General features: G+C 38.0%; 2 protein-coding genes across 4 annotated transcripts; one reads left to right on the top strand and one right to left on the bottom strand.

Moving 5' to 3' along the window:
* Positions 1–23: 23 nt before the first annotated feature.
* Positions 24–19,936, top strand: LOC100257204 (uncharacterized). 3 transcript variants are annotated; one of them, XM_010661728.3, is made up of 9 exons: positions 24–362; positions 5,521–5,628; positions 13,083–13,166; positions 14,390–14,530; positions 16,497–16,541; positions 17,369–17,395; positions 17,561–17,656; positions 17,759–17,956; positions 18,055–19,936. In XM_010661728.3, the coding sequence occupies exons 1-8, from the start codon at positions 39–41 to the stop codon at positions 17,954–17,956; spliced, it is 1,023 nt and encodes a 340-aa protein (XP_010660030.1). In that variant the 5' UTR covers positions 24–38; the 3' UTR covers positions 18,055–19,936. The 3 variants fall into 3 exon arrangements, with proteins under 3 accessions (XP_010660030.1, XP_019080726.1, XP_010660031.1); XM_019225181.2 differs by having other exon boundaries at positions 17,759–17,961; XM_010661729.3 differs by lacking the exon at positions 18,055–19,936 and having other exon boundaries at positions 17,759–18,020.
* Positions 19,020–19,850, bottom strand: LOC100257319 (histone H2AX-like). Its single transcript, XM_002265842.5, has 2 exons — positions 19,653–19,850; positions 19,020–19,384 (listed from the first exon to the last, which is right to left on the bottom strand). The coding sequence occupies exons 1-2, from the start codon at positions 19,848–19,850 to the stop codon at positions 19,163–19,165; spliced, it is 420 nt and encodes a 139-aa protein (XP_002265878.1). The 3' UTR covers positions 19,020–19,162.
* Positions 19,937–20,372: the final 436 nt, after the last annotated feature.

The following is a 20,372-nucleotide window of genomic DNA, read 5'->3' as shown; positions in this document are numbered from 1 at the left end:
CTAGTTCTATTACGAAAAACTACTACAAAAGATAGGCAATGTACACCGAACGGCGTGGTATTGCTTCCTTTTCCAGCGCCATTTTGGTTTCTCGGGAACCAAACAGAGAGTGTTGTCCGCAAATGAACTTCGCAGTTCACCAGGGTGGCTTATGCAGCTCCCACCTCCGGCGAATATTTCCGGTTACCGGAGCCATAGCTTCGGCGGAGCACAAGGATGCCGGCAACGCTGCACGACGTCGTCGCTCCCTAAAAATGGTGGACAGAGAACTCTCGAAGGGCAATTATAAAACTGCCGTGTCTTTAGTGAAGCAATTGAATGGTAAGCCCGGTGGCCTCCGTGGCTTTGGCGCCGCCAAACAGGTCCTCTTTCCCTCTCTCTTTATCTCTCTCTGTATAGTGACATTCAAGGTAATTTAGGCAAAGGGCAATCTCTTTGTCATTGTTTGAACAAGTGATTATAGAATGAACGGTTTGTCAAGATTCATTTTAAATGTTCAAACTAGAGTAAATGACAAATTCTTCAGTAATCGAAAATATTCATGGCTAACGAACATTGCCTACTCACTCCTCCTCCTCCTCCTCCTCGTGTATGAGTGTATGACTGAGATGCAGTGTCTGAACGATGAGCAATTGTAGATGACTTTCTAAGGGTCAGGAAGAGGAGGAAACTTGCCTATCAAAAAAAAGAAGAGGAGGATACTTGTCATCTTTTAGACACTCCCGAAACTAGGAAACCTCCCCATATGAATGGATCTAGTCTCAATCTCCAATCCCCCAAGTATTGGTTTGAGAGTCCCAATGCTGCTACTGGGGGAAGGGTGCCGATAACAGGTCAGGTTCTACATAAACAAGTCTGAGACCTATTTATACCACTTCATTTAATCTGATAATGCAGTTGGAAGGATGACGGGCAGGGACATCATGCTCAGCAGCCTACAGTAGATGACCTACTATTTTTCTTTTTTGATAGGTAAATTTTGTCCCCATTGGGACTTAAACCCTGGAACCTCCCACAAACCCTCTCCATCCCTTTACCACTTGAGCCAGGCCTCAAGGGCAGGAGATGGTCATCCTACTGATTCAAGAGGTCCTAAGTGGGTGTATAATACTCTATCTTGGTGACTGGTGATCCCTCTCTGAGCTCAGGTAGATGCCAAGGGCAATCTTGGAATGGTCTGCACTAACTCAAACTGTCTCAAAACTTTCTCAGGGTGCTGTGGCTCCTCCATTGTTTCAGAACTTCATGCATTGGGGGAATAAGTAAGATTAGGCATTGGGAGTCCAACCTTGCTGTCCATAAAAGGGTTCCATATAAGCTGCAATATGTGTATACATCAGAAAAACAGTATTACATGTAATTGTAAATGCGGTCCTAATCACGTCACGATGTCTTACCTTGTCCCTTTCCAAAGCATCCAAGGACTTTTCAATGCTCCGTAAGTACATGGGTGAAGTGCTGGTCTCCTTGTACCATATCTATCAAACACAAGAAGTCAATGCTCCATGTAAGTGGTATCCCTGTGAGGCCTGAAAACAGGAATATGTTTGTACACTCAAACCTACAATATATAAAAGATTAATACATAGTTAAGTAAGTTTGCGTAATTCAAAAGGGGTGGTATAGCCAGCTATTTGTTTTACCTCTTGTCATGTGGTTACTGATGTATCCTAGCTGGCAGTAGAGATACACCAATGCAGCTGCCCCTAAGCATATCTTTTCAAGGAGATTAAGGGTTGCTCACCTTATGAACTAAATGAATCGCTCCAAAAGCATTCAACGTAGAGATAGAGGTAGCATTTCCCATGACGGAGTCACAGAAATTCCACGAAGGGTGCAGTCCTCATCAAGTGTAATCGTCATCTCACCGCATAGTGAGTGGAATGTGTCTAAAGCTCAGCAGATGTTGAAATGAGTTATTCATTGGCAAACTGGTATGAACACATGATTAAACTTCTGAATCAAATTATGCTACTCAAAATGATGTTGTGTCATCCCTCCTCCCTTCTTCAGACCCATCAGTAGTTGAAGCTGATGAATCTCTTTTCGAATCCCTTGGTGATGAATCAGCTATCGTCGGCAAATCACCTGGTGCCAAATCAGATGCTGATAAAGAACCTGGTGGTACGAAGTAGAATGACCTGGTGATGAAGAAGATGTTGTCAGCAAATCTGAACTTGACTCACTCCGGAAGTGGAAGTAGACAGATGGATTCTGCTTGAAACCATTGCTGAAAGTGAAGGTAGCCTTGCTGTGAACTAATCAATCCCTTTACCTGTTTTTCAAGTTACATGAGGCCAAAGGTTTAAATGGTTAGGGTTTAAATGAGGATGAGAAATGGGAGGATGATAAAAAGGTTAGAAAAAAGGGTAGAGTGGAAAAGTTTAGGGGTGAACTTTGAGAGGGTGTAGGTGAACTTAAAAGACAAATCAAGTGGGAAAACAAGTGGTTGAAACTAGAATTGAAATTGCATTCTTGATACAAAGAATTGCCAGGGGATGAATAGATGGTCCAGGATATTTAATCCCAAATTTATTTTTTGCAATAATTATAAGGTTCAATCTATTTATGATTAGGAATTAAAAGAATCAATGATAGCGATAATCCTATCACAATAATCAAGATATCAGGTATACATGGAAACCATCTATGAAACTTTCATAGATGTAAAATCATGACTCTAGTTGACCATAGATTACACGAGCCAATAACCATATTTTGCTTTCATGTTTTTAATGTAGCATCTTATGCTACTTAGGAAATCACTTCAAAACTATATCAGGCATGCGGATTGGCACACCACATCGCCTTTCGATCAAATGTGCTTTCAAGATTAGTCTTGAAAGATATTTGAGAGTTAGAGTTCAAGGCAAAGTAATAACAATATATTTCAATTAAGCACATGTGTCCACTCATAAAGAATTAGCCTCAGATATTTATGGACGCTTCTTTTGTGTTTGCAAGGTAAATTAGTGAATAGGGAGGTAGATGACAAGGGGGTGTGGATGGTCATGAAGGTTGACAAATTTTCAGTTAAAACTTTCTATGATGGGATGGTTCAAAGGGGTTTAGAATCTTTCTCGGAAATGGTTATTTGAAATTCTTGGGCTCTAACAAAAGTGAGTTTTTTCATTTGGGAAGCAACATGGAAAGGGATTTCAACTATGGACATCTTGAAGAGGAGAGGGTGGACATCAGTGAATAGATGTTTTCTATGCAAAGGCGAGGAGGGATCTTGCGATCACATCCTTCTTCATTGTTCTAAGGCAAGTTTGTTATGGTTATTGGTCTTCTCCTTGTTTGGAGTGCTTTGGTTGTTGCATACCTCAATCCAAGCAACACTTCTTAGTTGGCACAGCTGCACCATTAGAAAGAGGAGAAAGAAGGCATGGAATGTTACTCCTCTTTGTTTGTTTTGGATTATTTGGAAAGAGAGGAATAGAAGGGCTTTTGAAAATGTTCAGCTTTCAAATGAAGAGTTAAAGTTCTCTTTTCTGTGTAACTTTTTAGAATGGTCCAAAGGGGGTCTAGGGCAAGAGTCCTTCTTTTTGATTGATTTTATCAATTGGTTAGGTTACCAATAAGGGGAGGGATTCGTTGTTTCTTCTTTGGAGCACACATGTATACTTCCTGTATACATGGTGTAGCCCTTTTTTGGCTCTTAAATCTATATTGCTCTTTTGACTATCAATATATATATATATGGGCAAAGAATCTGATGTTACCTTTGTCAAAGGCACGAAGATCAATAGATCACATTCTTCTCCACTGTACCAAAGTAAGGACTCTTTGGGCATTGCTTTGCTCTCTTTTTGGGGTGCAGTGGGTGCTGCCAGCCACAGTTAAGGCGACGCTACTGGTATGGGACGGGTCTTTTGTGGGAAAAAAGAGGAAGGATGTTTGGAGAGCAAGCCCTTTGTGTCTTTTTTGGACGGTTTGGAAGGCAAGGAACAAAGTTGCCTTTGAGGAAGAAGAGTTGTCAATCCAAAGACTTAAGAATTCTTTTGTATATTTACTTTGGTCGGAGACGAAACTGTTTATAAAATATGGTCTTTCGACTTTAGTTGATTTTATTGATTGGGTAGGAACCCGTTGAGGGTGGGGTTCGGGCTGCTCCTCCGTCCTTGGCATCCAGCTAGGGAGTGGGGGGTGTTTCTTCTTTGTAATCTTTAAGCCGCTGCTTTAGCGGTTTTCTTAATACAATTTTCCTTTACTTATCAAATATATATATATATATATATATATGGGCAAAACTTAGGTGTTCAAGTCCTATTCAAATAGGAAAGTCTTAAAATGGAATTTTTATAATTTAAAAATATGTATTTTTTAAAAGTTCCACCGACTGTTGGAACATTCCTCAAAGGATTGTTTGAACATCCAAGGACGTTTGAATGCCCCTTATAGTGCATTTGAATGTCCACAGTTCATGGTTTGAACTCTGCGCTATTCATGATATGATGTTACAGTGTTCACATCTTGAACTTTAAACTGTTCAGAGGTTGAACATTTTCTTCACACTTTCACAACTTGAAACTTATATTTATACTGCCATTATTTTGACTCAAATCTGAAGCACATACTACCATAACTGTCTCTCTACGTGTCTCTAACTTGCTTTGAAGTGATAAGTCTCATTAGAAGTAAGCAAAGTCAGATTAGAGGACAATTTGGAGCAAATTGTCAACTCAATTTAGCTATGCCAGCACACTAACAAGAACTATCCAAAATTCTACCATGCGATATATGAATGTACCCACATTGCCTCTCATTTTTTAAATAATCATAATTTATGTGCCATTGGGATTTTAAAGAATCTATTCACTGAATGCATTTTGTAAAATGAAATATCATTTATATGATATTTGATATGACTACTTAGGCAAAAGCCCCAAACCTTGCTCACGGGCAACCTTTTTCAGATTTGAGTGTGGATTCAATAAATGGAGGAAATAAACATTAATGAGATTCAAACTCATAACCTCTTGAAGACCAATGCTCTAATAACATGTTAAGCAGCCAACTTGACTTAAAATTTAAGTTGTTCGTTAATTGACTAATGATGTACATGAAGCCAACTAGCACTAAAGCCCTAGAATATTGGTTTACAAAATGCTTTGTTCTTCTCATTTTGACTCTATGACATGGCTGGTAATTATTACAAATTTAAGGGGATTTATGCCCTGTTGGATAAATAAAATCTAAGAAGTTACTGCATTTTTTATTGGGTTTGAGGGGACACCTTCAAGTATTGTTGGTTAAATATCTATCATTTTTAAACTTATCTTATCCTTTCTTTGGATTTTCTAATGTCAATTTTAAGCAAATGATCTATAATGTTCACAGATGTGACACATAAAGAGAGCTTGACCTTGTGTAATACTATGGATATGTGTGTGAGCACAGGTTCACTGAAATCTTTTTCTCACTCAAAGTTTGGCTGCAATTTTGTTGCATTTTGTGTTGTCTTCTGACTCTTCTCATAATCGCTTGTATTGAGTGTGCTAGTAAATCATGGTGTAGGTATCCCACAGACTGGATGACTTAAAGCTTCATGAATCTCTTCAATCACTGGTTGATTCAATACTGGATTTGATGGAAAAGTGTCGTCAGTTTGCTATGTTGGATGAGGTATACTAATTACTTTACTTTTATTCTAATTATCAACTATTCAAGTTGAAGTTTTCTGGTTTTTGGAAGTCATCTTTTGCTGGTCATTTTTACCATTTAGTTTGGTAGGTATGTTAAGCTTTTTAACTTGAAAGTGCAGTTTGAGAAATTCCATCTAAGACATTAGCTTTAGAAAAATGGAGTGTCACATGGAAGTGACATCATTTCATTGCATTTTACATGGTGTTTAAGAAAACTACTCCTTTGTGGAAAATGGAAATAGTCATTTAAGCAAATAAATCCTGTTCTAAGTTTAAGATTCTAAGCAAGCTTTAAGAAAAGAAATTGGGTTGCTATTACTTTTGGTGCTGATGCCAAGGATTCACATGAAGTGGAGGGAGCAGAGGACAGGAACTACAGGCTTGAAAATAGATTGACAAATTCAGGATAATCTTGCTCTATTTTATCACTCTCCAATTGGTGCTCAATAAAACTCTTAGTCAGAACATCATAGAATTAGATTTCCATTTTTGGTAGGTTTGAAAGCAAATTAAGAGAGATGTTAGAAACTAATTAGAACGTGTGTGTGAATTAAAACCTTCTTAGCTTTAGATTTACTTTTGAAATACTTCTAAAAAAATTGATAAATAGGCAAGGGAAATAGAACCATGTAGGATAAGAAAGAGAAGTGAGCCTTGAGATTTATCTGTTTATTGATTTTTAAATAATAAAGCCTAGAAAGTAGGATTTGGGTTTTGGAAGGCAAAGAACTTTGTGCTGGTTTGGATAGTATATAAATCTGGTTTGCATGTACTAGTGCATGCAAACATGCATCTATAGCCATAATAGCCTCTTCTTTATTTTTATTTTTCATTCTTTGATAAAATACTCAACAACTTATGTGTTGGCAGTTGAAGCCTATATAGATTTTGTTGAAAGAGAGAGAGAGAAAACCTTAATTCTCATTCATATATGATTAACTTCTTACAATAGAGAAATATATATACAAGGCTAGGTTGAACTAACTACCTTATATGTGACCTATATTAAAAAAAGAAAGAAAGATTGTACACTATAAATACATTATATTCAACACTCCCCCTCAAGCTGGAGCATATATGTCATATGCACCAAGCTTGTTACAAATGTATTTAATCCTAGGACCTCTGATAGATTTAGTGAAGATGTCTGCTAGTTGATCATTTGAATTAACAAAACTTGTAGCAACACACTCTGATGCGATCTTCTCTCTAATGAAGTGACGGTCAACTTCAATATGCTTGGTCCTTTCATGAAAGACTGAATTGGATGCAATATGTAATGCGGCCTGATTTTCACAGACTAGCTTTATCTATTCATCTTTTCCAAATCTCAATGCCTGAAGGAGTTGCCTCAACCATATGAGTTCACATGTTGCCAAAGCCATGACTTGATACTCAGCTTCGGCGCTTGATCTGACCACTACATCTTGTTTCTTACTCTTCCAGGATATTAAGTTACCTCCAATAAAAACACAATACCCTGAGGTGGAACGCCTATCTAAGGGTGAACCAGCCTAGTCTGCATCTGTGTAACCAACAATTTGGGTATGACCTTTGTCTTCATACAACATACCTTGGCCTGGTGTTATTTTAATATATCGAAGAATGCGGATCACAACATCCCAATGGTTGTCACATGGTGACTGTAGAAATTGACTAACCAAACTCACAGGAAAAGAGATGTCTGGCCGACTGATGGTGAAGTAGTTCAGTTTGCCTACAAGTTGTTAATTTCTCCTAGGATCTCTTAGAGGCTCCCCCTGTCCTGGTACAAGTTTGACATTTGGATCCATAGGAGTGTCAATAGGTTTACATTCTAACATAACTGTTTCTTCCAAGATGTCTAAGGCATACTTCTTTTGTGACATAACCACACCTGAACTGGATTGAGCTATTTCAAGTCCTAGAAAGTACTTAAGTTTGCCCAAGTCTTTGGTTTGAAAGTGGTTGAGAAGGTGTTGCTTTAGTCTTTGGATACCCTCCTGATCACTACCTGTAATGACAATGTCATTCACATAAACTACCAAATAGATGCACTGGCTCAAAGAGTTATGATGATAGAAAACTGAATGATCTGTTTCACACCGAAGCATTTCAAACTCTTGAATAACTGAACTAAAACGCCCAAACCATGCCCGAGGAGACCGTTTCAAGCCATATAAAGAGTGGCGTAACTTGCACACTAAACCAGACTCCCCCTGAGCAACAAAACCAGGTGGTTGCTCCATATACACCTCCTCGAGAAGTTCACCATGAAGGAAAACATTCTTAATATCTAACTGATAAAGAGGCCAATGACACATAGCTGTCATGGAGAGAAATAAGCGAACATAAGCAATCTTGGCAACAGGAGAGAAGGTGTCACCATAGTCACAACCATAAATCTGAGTATAACCTTTAGCAACCAAGCGGGCCTTAAGGCGATCAACTTGACCATCATGACCAACTTTAACAGTGTAGACCCAACAACATCCAACTGTAGATTTACCAGGAGGTAAAGAAACAAGATCCCATGTGCCATTGGAGTGCAGAGCAGCCATTTCATCAACCATTGCCTGTCGCCACCTAGGATGAGAAAGTGCCTCACTAGTGCTCTTAGGATTAGAAACAAAAGATAAAGTAGAGACAAAGGCAGAATAGGATGAAGATAATCGATGGTAGCTCAAAAAATTATAAATAGGATGAGGATTACGAGTAGATCGATTACCTTTCCGAAGAGCAATAGGCAAATGGTCAGTAGATGACAGGGCCCGGGTAGGAGAAATCAGTGGGACAGGAGGTGAGTCATCAGGTACCTCAGCTGAAGAGAGAGGAGGAGTAACAACACGATGTCGACGATGATAAACCTAAAGAGGACGAAAGAGCGCATCTGAAGGGGGGGATATATAGGGAAGTGGCAATACTTCAGAAATGGGAAGAGATTTAGAGGATGAGAAGAATGGAGAGTCCTCAAAGAAGGTGACATCAGCGGAGAGAAAATAACGATGAGTGTCAGGGGAATAACAACGATAGCCTTTCTGAAGTCGAGAGTATCCCAAGAAAATGCATTTCGTAGCCTTGGCGGAGAGCTTGTCCTGTCCAGGTGTGAGAGTATGAACAAAACAAGTACAACCAAAGACACGAGGAGGAAGGAAATAAAGAGGTTGGGTAGGAAAAAGGAGGGAATGAGGGATTTGGTCATGTAATATAGATGAGGGCATACGATTAATCAAGCAACAGACTGTAAGAACAACATCCCCCCAAAAACGAAAGGGAACATGACTATGGAGAAAGAGGGTACGAGCTGTCTCAACAAGATGTCGATTTTTACGTTCAGCAACCCCATTTTGTTGAGGAGTATGAGTACAAGATGACTGATGGAGGATCCCGTGTTCGGACATAAAAGAAGTAAAGGGTGTAGAAAAATATTCCCGAGCATTGTCACTGCGTAACACTCGAATAGAAACATTGAATTGTGTTTGGATTTTAGCATAAAATTTCTGGAAAATAGAGAATAACTCAGCTCGATTTTTCATTAAAAATAGCCAAGTACATCTTGAATAGTCATAAATGAAAGTGACAAAATACTAAAAATCCTAAAGTAGATGCGGTCTGACACGGAACCCAAACATTAGTGTGGACAAGTTCAAAAGGAGACTTTGCCCGATTATTCAAACGCTTTGGGAACAAGACACGAGTATGTTTCCCAAGCTAACACGACTCACACGCAAGCGACGACAAAGTGGAAAAACGAGGGACCATCTTTTGGAACTTGGAAAGACTAGGATGACCCAGGCGACTGTGAATGAGAAGAGAAGCATCGGTGGAAATGCAAACTGCAGGAGATGAAGGTGATGTGAAGTGATAAAGGCCTTGAGACTCACGCCCTATGCCAATCGTCTTCCCCGTACTCCGGTCCTGCAAGATCACAAATTTATTAGAAAAAGTGATAGAACAGTTAAGAGTGCGAGTTATTTTGCTGATGAAAATAAGATTAAAAGGACACTCAGGGATATAAAGAACAGAATGGAGAGGTAAGGAAGGGAGAGGATGAGCCAAACCAATACCTTTAGCCATAGTTTGGGAACCATTAGCTAAAGTAATAGTAGGTAAGGCAGAGGTAGTAGTAATAGAGGAGAAAAGGTGTTTATTACCAGAGATATGATCAGATACTCCAGAATCTAGAATCCATGGGCCAAGAGAAGGAGACTGAGTAAAGCAGACAGAGACATTACTGGTCTGGGCAACAGAAGCAACAGAAGCTGATGTGGCTGCCTGATATCGGAGATAGACATCATAATCACTACCAGTAAGGGTGATACTCTGAGATGTGGAGCTCGCAGCGGAGTCAGGTCGAGATAGCAAAGGATCAAATGATTGAGCAATGTGGGCAGTGCGAGGAGGCCGTCCATGTAACTGATAGCAACGATCTCGAGTGTGACCAAACTTATTACAATATTGACCCCGATTGCCACTACGTCCTCCTCGAGAGTTAGTCTGAGAGGCTAACACAGATGAATTTGAAGGACCATCAGTCGACAAGGTCTGAGTAGAGGAGAGGTGTAAGAGACGAGCGAACACATCATCCAATGATGGTACTGATGGACTAGCAAGAATATGATCTCAGACAGACTCAAGATCTGGACGGAGGCCAATGAGGGTTAACACCATAAAGAACTTGTCAGTCTGTATTTGTTGAGCTTTAGCACCATTAGTGAAGGACATCAAAGTTAAGAACTCCTCCTTAAGAGACGCAATCCGGCCAATATAAGTAGACAGATCCATGTCCTGCTGTCTCACATGAACAATATCAGAAACCACCTTATAAAATCGTTGAATATCATTCGTGTATAATCCTTTAGTCTGAGTCCAAAATTTAAAGCAAGTTTTGTTGGCACAAAGATGGTGTAAAATTTTGGGATCAACAGATTGCCATAATACGCTGCATAATTGTGCATTGATTTTCTTCCATTGCACTTTGTCAACATCAAGTATAGCATCCTCAGGTGTAACAAGATGATCCTTATAACCTTGTCCCATAAACTAGAGTTCCACGGATGCTGACTAGGAGAGATAATTCTCATTACCAATCAATTTTTCCGATGTGATAGTAGGAGATCCAAAGATGACGGATATAAAAATAGGATTTTTAGTCGCCATATCTACTTCACCTAAGATTGAATCACGTTTGGATCGAAGAGAGCCCTAAAGGGAGGTCGGATCACAGCTGTGGAAGAAGAACCTGGTATGTCGGGACCCAAACAAAGGAGAAAAGTGACTAGAGATGAAGAAGAGGCCTTCCCAAGGCACACACAGGTCTCAGCCAAGGAAGGGAGTTGCTGTAAGAGGCCGAAGGAGGCTGAAATGCCAAAAAAATGGAGAAACAGGGTTCAGAGAGGACTGACGGAGGCTTAGAAGTGCAAGACGGCGTCGAATGAGCCTGCTGGTAGAACCTTGGCACCAAAAAGTGGGCCATAGGCCCTCACGCGCCGGCGCGTGGGATTCAGTCCGCCGGAGAAAAACGGCACATGGGAGGCGCGTGGATCGGTTTTTGGCTCTAGTGCTTTGACAAAAGTGGCAGATCTCCTCTTTGCGCTCCTGATGATGTGGTCGGTGTCGGAAAATATCGCCAAAAAAAAAAAAAGTCGCTGGAAAAGTCTTTAGAAAAATGTTGACGGTGATGAGGGTTTTCTAACCAGAATATAACTAACCGAAAAACTTTGGGAGATGGAAAAGGTGACCGGAATGAAACACGGTCACTGGACGGATTCCCGGAATTAATTACACGGGTAAACTAGAAAGAATAAAGTTTTCTCCCTTGGCTCTGATACCATGTTGAAAGAGAGAGAGAAAACCTTAATTCTCATTCATATATGATTAACTTCTTACAATAGAGAAATACATATACAAGGCCAGGTTGAACTAACTACCATATATGTGACCTATATTAAGAAAGGAAAGAAAGATTGTACACTATAAATACATTATATTCAATAGATTTGAACCAATTTTTGGGAAGGTAAACCATGTATCATGGATATAACTGTGTTATATACTTTCCCCTAACTTGGAGCATACTTCTTTTATCATTTATTGCAAGCAGTTATGAAGAGTATTGCATAAAATAATATTTTGCCATTCCTTGGATGATTTTAGCCTGTCTGGATATTAATTCAAATTTCCCAATATTTTATTGCAATAAAATATCGGGAACATTTGTCTCATTTAGTTTTCCAGTTGTGTATGTTACTGCTTTAAAGAGAAGCAGAATAACTTGATATTTCTCGGGCCATGTCAAAATCAGCAAAGGAGTTTGTGAACTGGTGCATATACAAAGCTTAGACAGCTAAAGTCCTTCACCTGTGAAAAGCATCCCCTTTTGCAATTCCTTGGTCCATTTGAAGGGAGAGAAGCAGAAGAGCTTTTGATGGTGCATCTATGAGGGTAATTGTGACTGGATCAACTGATCATGTTTAGTGCTCATTCCTGTCTCGGTTCAGAGTTCTTTTTATAGATTTCCATCAGGATTGCTCCAGGTTTAATTTGATCTAGTGCCAGGGCTGGGGTGTGGCTTTTCTTTTTTCTTGACTTTTTTTTCCCTCACTCTGTCTACTTCTTGTATATCAGAGAAGTTCACTTTTTGGAGGGTAGGTTGTGACTTGTGATAGATAGGACTTTTTTATCTTGCAGAATAAAGGTTGATTCCTTCTTTTCTTCAGATCTGAATACATGGATATATTACATTTGCATTTATCATGACCGGTGATTAAAAAATATCGGTTATCGGTCATGGTCAATATGAAATCAGGGAAGAAAAATCGCTCCAACCGAGTTTTGCCAAATTTTTGGTGAATTTCAGCATTATCACTGATTTTTTGGTCATTTTTCAGCCCCAAACTCGGCAGCCCCACAACAGTGCACTCCTCGTTTAAAAATATAAAAGAAAGGGAAGCTATGGGACCATAACCGTAATCATTTTTAAATTCTATTTGATTTATTTTTGATAATATAAAAACATCATGATAATCTTCTCACTGAGTTTTTTTTTTTATTATGTTTTGTACAGTAATTACATACAAATGAATATAAAATTATAAATAGGTTGTAAACATTTTTAAACAAAAAAAGAAATTATACATGTATCATTATTTCCTTTATATTCATTGCATCTAAATAAGATAGATCATCATTTTAAGAGTAAATGTGTTTGCGATTTGTGTATGTTGTATTATATATATATATATATACTTATTTTATCATTTCTTGGAGTTTCCCTTTTTTTTGAGTTTTGATGAATTTTTGTCCCACAGATGTTTTGTCCTTTTTCCAATATTTCCATAAAATCCAACCAGCGATATTTTCATAATTTCTGATATTGTAATGCTTGATCATGACTTTGTTCTCTGTTATAATATTTGTGAATTTAAGCCAGCTTGTTCAGCTTCTATTTCACAGGTTTCAGTGAAAGCATTAGAAAAGTCAATGCCTGATGAAGGCAATGAATCTCATTGTGACGAAGATCATTTTTTGTACACACAGGTAAGATGAATTTCCTTCTTTTTCCATCAACTTCGTTATTAGCAGATATGCATTTATTGTTCCTGACTTAACAAAGCATTCTGTCTTAACCTTTTGGGATTGGCTACATAATGCTATTTCACTGTTCTGCTTTATCTACTGCCATACTTTATATTAAATCATCCTTCAAGGTGTTTTTTGTCACAATGTCAACCCTTGTCCTCTTTTGTCTACCTCTTATTCTTGCAGCACCTTAATCCCAGAGTCCTGGACCATGACAGTCCTTACTAGTGCAAAACCTAGTCTGTGTAGGATTTAGCTGAACCATCTTAATTGATTTTCTCTTATCCTGTGAATAAACTTGCCTCTCGCTATTTGAAGAAGGCCCTTTTTTTTAAACTAGTTATAATTTAATGGCCACCTCAGGTGATCCAAATATAACAAGATTAAAAATAATTGCAATTTCATGAAAGCATGCAGACATTTTAGTGAGCATAAAACTGAAGGAAGGATTATAAAATTCAGTAAGCTATCATTTTCTTACTGCACTGCTTAATGATACCCCAATATCCACATCAAGTCAGTGGCCAATTAATTGGTAGGACACACGTGTTTATGGAATAATGTGGTAGATGCCCTCTTAGGTGTAGGATCTTTCTTCCTATTTTCCTTTTGATTTATTATAAGGAAATATATCCTCTAGTTAATCTCATAATTTTCCCTGTTGCAAATATTCCTACCCTTTGAAAACTGGTTTAGATTTTACTTATAATTGCCTACTTACTCAAATATGGGAGTTATAAAGGAGGATGCTTCAATAGAATTGTAAAGAGATACTAAGTTGGAGATTTTCTTCTAGGATGTTATCCAACCAGTACTCTGGTGGAAGAGAATTCCATCATGGTGCAACAACTGCTTTTCTGGCCATGATGCTCTCTTTCTAATTACATCAACAGCAAGCGAATAAAATGTGGCGGTTTTCATGTTTTTACTGGTGAAATGCTTCAAACAGAGGGTTATGGACAGCATATTGCATGACTAACCTTTTTGTTTGCTTGCAACTCTGCTGCATGATAATTGTTACTTGCCTAAGTTAAACTGAATGTACTTCCAGAGATATTTCAGTTTAGTATATGGGTTTCATACAATTTCATCATAAAATACTTTAACATCTCTCTCTCTCTCTCTCTCTCTCTCTCTCAATCTCTCGATCTTGATCTATCTATATGTATTTATATCTGCAGCATGAAGCTGGTCATTTTCTAGTTGGCTACTTGCTCGGGGTTCTTCCACGAGGATATGAAATACCAAGCAAAGAAGCTTTAAGGCAAGATAGATTTGCTGCAGGGAGAGTGGAGTTTGTGGGATTTGAGTTCCTTAGACAAGTAAGGACATTCTTGTCATTTATTGTGCTTCTTTTCAAACTGAAACCCATTGGGTTGAGCATTTTTCTGCTTTGTTTCACACAATAGTTGTACTTGGAGCATTTTATATGACTTTTCTTTACCTATCAAAAAAAAAAAAAAGTTGTACTTGAACCATCTAAGACTTAGAATAATTATGATTTCCGTGTCTTTAGATGGAGCCTCTATGTTTATTTTAGATTTTGTTGATTGGATGGGCTCTTTTTAATGGAAGAGAGGTGTGTCTTTGGTTATTCTCTCCACCTCATTACTGTTTTGGCACCTTTGTTTACTCTATGTGCTTTAGTGCGCCTTTTTTTTATTAGGCATTGTTAATAATATTCTTGTTTCCCTAGAGAGAGGGGAAGAGAGAGAGAGAGAGAGAGAGAGAGAGGAATATGATTTATATATCTATATATTTCATTTGGATGGTTCATTTTGTAGAGTTCTCAAGTGTTTTGGTTTAAATGGCTTGAGCATTTTTCTACGTTGTTTCATATAATAGTAGTACTTGGAACCATCAAAGACTTCAAATAATTATGATTTCCAAGTCTTTAGATGGAGCCTCTGTGTTTATTTTATATTTTGTTGATTGGTTGGGCTCTTTTTTATGGCAAAGAGGTGTCTTCGGTTGTTCTCTCCATCTCATTACTGTTTTGGCACCTTTGTATGCTCTATGTGTTTTGGTGTGCCTTTTTTTATTAGGTATTGTTAATAATATTCTTGTTTGCCTATCAAGAGAGAGAGAGAGAGAGAGAGAGAGGGAGAAGAATGTGATTTCCATATCTACATATTTCATTTAGATGGTCCAATTTGTAGAAATCTCAAGCATTTGGTTTACAATCCCTTGATTCCCATTTTTCTTTTACAACGAAGTTTATATTTGGTGAAACAAATTGTATTTATTATAGGATTTTTATATGTATACAATGTGGTTTAGAACTTACTGTGAATAAATTAACAAATAAATAGATTATTATACGTATGAAGAGGATTTTGTTGACATGTTTTGGATCATGTAGAAAGTAGATATTGGTTCGTTTTCACACTTAATCAGATAAATTTGGTCATATGGACAAGTACTAATATAGGGGTTAATACGTGTGAGGATTTTGTTGACATGTTTTGGATCATGCAGAAAATAAATGCTGGTTCATCCTCACACTTCATTTGGCAAATTTGGCCATATGGACAAATAGTAATATGGGGAGTTAATACTTTGAATCATAGTAAAGATGAGAGATGAATGTGAAGCATGGTTATAAAATGAACTTATTTCATATGTTTTGGTAAAAACGTGGTAGTCCTAAATGAATTAAGCATTTAGCGGCACATAATGCGAGATGCAAGACTTGGAATAAATATAGTGGTGTTCTTATGTGCCATAGTGAGTGATAGGGAAGCAGGGATTGGGCTTTCAATTGATAAAAAGTGCATTAGATAGAGGAATTCTAGATTTGACCAGAATTCGAGTTTCATGCCACTGTCCATGGATCTAGTTCTGGTTCAAAAGGTTAGTGCTAGATATCAAAACAGAGAACTCACCACCTCTGGTGGAATTAGTAAATCTCAGATTGGTTCTGTTTTGAGCTTAGAGCTTCATTCATAGTTCAGGTTCAATTCTCAATGGATAAATTGGATTTATTGGGCTGCAATTCATGTTTTATTGCCATATGACCGATTGTACTTCTGATTTTGTTTTCCTTGTAGTTGACTATGAACTTGGTCTAAATCACCTTCTGTGTGCTGGTAATAGGTTTGTGGTCATTAGATATCATTCGCTCTTTCCTTGAATTTGTTTAAGATTTTGATCTAAATCTGTCATTTAAATGCTGAGACATTAAAGATTGGTCATGGAGATAGAAATATTCTTATCTGCTTGTTATAACATTTATATGTTTTAACCTTTTTTTATTAATAATTATTTTGTCATTGTACCATTGTGCAGGTTAGAACAACAGAGATAGTAGAGAAAAAATTCAGTAAAGGGAAAGTATGTGACAGGATGAAACTTTTCTGTTTTTATATTCACCTTATTCATGGAAAAGTTGCAATATACAAGCATCACTTCTGCATTATTCATTTTCTTGAAAGTTATGCCCTCCTGCTGTCATACATCTCATTCTTTTCCAGGTGTTGTGAAATTGCAATCCATCTGACTGCTAGAACAGAACCATCTGTGAACCAATTTGTCTTGTTCACTTCATCCTCATAAAAAGTTGACTTTATTGATGCCTTCATTATGGTGTTTGATGTATTTTATGATTTTATTGACTTTTTCATAAAAGATATCCTGCTTGAATTTTTTCTCAAGGATAGATATCTGTGGTATAAAATGAATGACAGGGAGAATAGTCTACTTCAAACCTGCATGTTGGAAACTTTATTTACTAATCATGTATGTAATTCTGAGTGGTATTTATGTCATCTGCAAGATTAATTCTGTGCCCCAAATCCTTTCAGAAGTAGGGCTGCATACACCATGAAGGCACCAAAAAAAAAGGGTGTTTGCTATTGTTTTGGCCATTCCCTCATGAAATCCACCAAAAGAAATATTCCCATATAAATGCTTTCTTTTCTAAGAGCTAAAGCACCTTTCTTGACTGAGAATTGCCTGGTTAGAATACGATGAGCCACCATTACTTCCTTTATCAGTCATGTTTAATAATGACATGATCACAAAGTTATGTAAAAGAGAAAATTCAAAGGTCTGATAGTGGATGTCAATGTGCTATGTGATAATTATCCTGAAAGTTTTTGTTTACTTTGTTGCTTTAGTGTCATGGTTGTCTCTAATATATGTGTTTCTGTGGCATGCAGTCCAAAAAAGGCAAAATTTCTTCCAAGGTAAAATAGTATGATTCCTTTCCAAGTGGTTATTTGGACAAGAAAATAATTTTTTTAGCTATTCAGGATTACTAGCTCTTGTTGTGGTAAAATATCTGATTATTCAATTATAGAGTTTTACTAACAAATGTTAATATTAATTATAGTTCTTTCTTTTTTCTATAGACCTTAAACAGGTTTTCATGTGTAATAGTAGCAGGATTGATAGCAGAGTACCTAGTATTTGGATGCTCTGAAGGGCTTCATTCTGATGTTGAACAGGTTAGAACCCACTACTCCTGTTTTAACATTCAGTAACAAAACATCTAGAATTGCACTAAACTGCTTGGGATCTCTAAATGAAATATTTTCAATTGCAAACAGCTGGACGAAGTGCTTAAGTGGCTGGGCTTCTCAGAGGGTGAAGCTTACTCCCAAATGAAATGGGCTGTACTGAATACTGTTTTGATATTGAGTCGTCACCATGAAGCTAGATTAAGACTGGCGAAGGCCATGGCATTGGGAAAATCAGTAGGCTACTGTATTGATACAATAGAGAATGTTATAAATGAAGTAATTTAGGTAAGGTTTGATTCTTCACATGTTACTTTCTCCTTTGTATGAGAATTTCATGGCTTTTGTTTTATTTTTATGGCTTTTTGCGTTCCTCCATCTCCTAGGATATAGATCAACTTTGCATTATCACAAGGAAGAGGAAGAAATGAATATGTCTGAGAGATTGAGCTGGAACCAAGGAAGCCAGGCATTTGGTATTGACTAATGAAAATCACAAACAGGCAAGAGCCATCAGCCATCGTTTGTGTAGGTTTGATTACCCTCCCTGCTGTTTAATATATCAAATTAACTAAAAAATTTCTCCCTGCTGTTTAGTAGATCTCCCATTGTAACTTGATAGATTATTGCTACACTGCATTTGGGGGGTTAGCTACTCATCAGACTTGAGCTCACATAAACTTCTATTCTGAGTTGTGCATGCCTGTTTCTTGACCAGTCCCAGATTGTGGGCAAGAAATTTCCTTCATGGCATGATCGCAATGATGAAGAATAAACATTCACAATTTTCACTTGAAGGGCTGTACTAAATTTCCGCCTTTTCTTTGAGCTACCCAAAATGATCCACAACTCCATTTGAGTAATGGAAATTCCATTCTCCCTTGCAAATATTTGTTACACTGCCACTGTCATATGCATTCCACCATTAGACCAGACAATCCTGCCATTTGCTAATATCATAAACATAACACACTTTTGAACCCGAGAATCATAGATTAGCCTTTTTCCTAACCCTCAAACCATGGTATCATAACAAGTTGGCTGCAACAATACAAGAATCAAAGCAACCCACTGATGAGTTGCAAACAACACAAATTCAAAAATCCTTCACAATCAAAGCACTGTCTTACTCACAGGTGAGAAATTAAGGAAACTCTAGGTGAACCAGAATACATCTTGCAGAAAGCATTCAATTTCAAAATTGAACAGTGCAACCTAATCATTTAATTGATTTTAAAACCATTCAAGACCATCACTTATCTTCAAAATTGTGCTAAGAAATCTGAGAGGCATACCCACATAACAAAACCCATTCAACCGCTCCGTCTTCCATGAATCAAAAGAGTACATGGAGCACCTCAAAAAGCTTAGAACTTCATTTTGTTCCAAAGAGTTTAGAAGAACAAAACTTTATCCATAGAAGGAAGAGAAGATGTGTATACTACATATCTATCAAAAAGACAAAGGACAAGGAGAGGCCATTAACACAACTCTCTAAAATTCCTGGGAAGCAGACCCAATCTCCCCCTTGCCTTTACCCGTCTTCTTTGGCAACAGAGTCTGGTGGATGTTGGGCAAAACCCCTCCATTAGCAATGGTTACTGACCCCAATAGTTTGCTTAGCTCCTCGTCATTCCTTACTGCTAGCTGTATGTGGCGAGGTACAATGCGATTCTTTTTGTTGTCCCTCGCTGCATTTCCAGCAAGCTCCAAAACCTGACTCAACACACCATCAAACCATCTGAGTCTTGATTCAAAAGAGCGAATCCTAAAACCCGTATAATCCTATGCTTTCTTGGGTTCCAATTCGTCAAAACATCGCAAAAAGAAACCTTTTTTCCCCCATTTTTAATTGATAAAATCGATCCAAAAAACTCTATTTTCATTGGATAAAATGCTCAAACAGAAAGAACCAAGAAAGATATACATCCCGATCAAAAACAATGGAAAAAAAAAAAGCTCCAGAATTGAAACCCTAATTTACCTCGGCCGCGAGATACTCAAGAACAGCAGACAGGTAGACGGGGGCGCCGGCTCCAACACGCTCGGCATACTTTCCGGCCTTGAGAAACCTTGCAATCCTCCCCACCGGAAATTGAAGCCCAGCCTTCTGAGACCGCGATACCGACTTTGAGGCCTTTGGCTTGCCTCTACCTCCCTTGGTTGATCCCGTGGAACTCATCTTCAATCTCAAATCTCTACCTTAAACGAATCCAAAACCCTAACCCTAAAATTTTGGCTGTGAATGAGACGGCGGATGTGAATGTTGAAATGCATGTTGAGAGAGCGGTGTCTATATAGAAGCAAAGTGTGTGATCTGATTGGTTGATACGCCTTCACGGGGATTGCCAACGTGGCAGGTACTTTAGATTCGCGGGAACTATTTTCATTTTGATTTTAGGGGTTGTTGAGTTTTGAGAGGGAAAGGCTAGTACGACGTCGTTTCGTGTGAATGCCTCATGAATTGGCGGCAGCCCGCTTGTTAGGAAACATTAGCAGGCCCAGTTTTTGAACCGGCCCAAAATGGTTTTGAAAGCCTTGTTTCGTTGTTAAAAAAGCCTATACGAAAAAAGGCACAAATATTGTTGGAAGGAATTTTAATTTCTTTTATCTGATTATGATGACAAAATAAAAATTTTGAATTATTTTCACTTTTCTTTTTATGTTTCTTTTAGTGCCATGGTCCGGCCTTTTCTTTATAATT

The sequence above is a fragment of the Vitis vinifera genome, chromosome 14 (assembly GCF_030704535.1).
Source record: "Vitis vinifera cultivar Pinot Noir 40024 chromosome 14, ASM3070453v1".
Classification (NCBI taxonomy): domain Eukaryota; kingdom Viridiplantae; phylum Streptophyta; class Magnoliopsida; order Vitales; family Vitaceae; genus Vitis; species Vitis vinifera.
The sequence above is the reverse complement of the archived record's forward strand: the minus strand, read 5'-3'. Positions and strand labels throughout refer to the sequence as shown.

What these genes read in the sequence shown, in the direction of transcription:
- LOC100257319 (XM_002265842.5), bottom strand. Translation starts at nt 19,850, where the DNA reads ATGAGTTCCACGGGATCAACCAAGGGAGGTAGAGGCAAGCCAAAGGCC. An exon ending in TTGAGTATCTCGCGGCCGAG is followed by an intron (nt 19,385 to 19,652) that starts GTAAATTAGGGT and finishes GTGTTGAGTCAG; the next exon opens with GTTTTGGAGCTTGCTGGAAA.
- LOC100257204 (XM_010661728.3), top strand. Translation starts at nt 39, where the DNA reads ATGTACACCGAACGGCGTGGTATTGCTTCCTTTTCCAGCGCCATTTTG. An exon ending in ATCATTTTTTGTACACACAG is followed by an intron (nt 13,167 to 14,389) that starts GTAAGATGAATT and finishes TTATATCTGCAG; the next exon opens with CATGAAGCTGGTCATTTTCT. An exon ending in GATTTGAGTTCCTTAGACAA is followed by an intron (nt 14,531 to 16,496) that starts GTAAGGACATTC and finishes ACCATTGTGCAG; the next exon opens with GTTAGAACAACAGAGATAGT.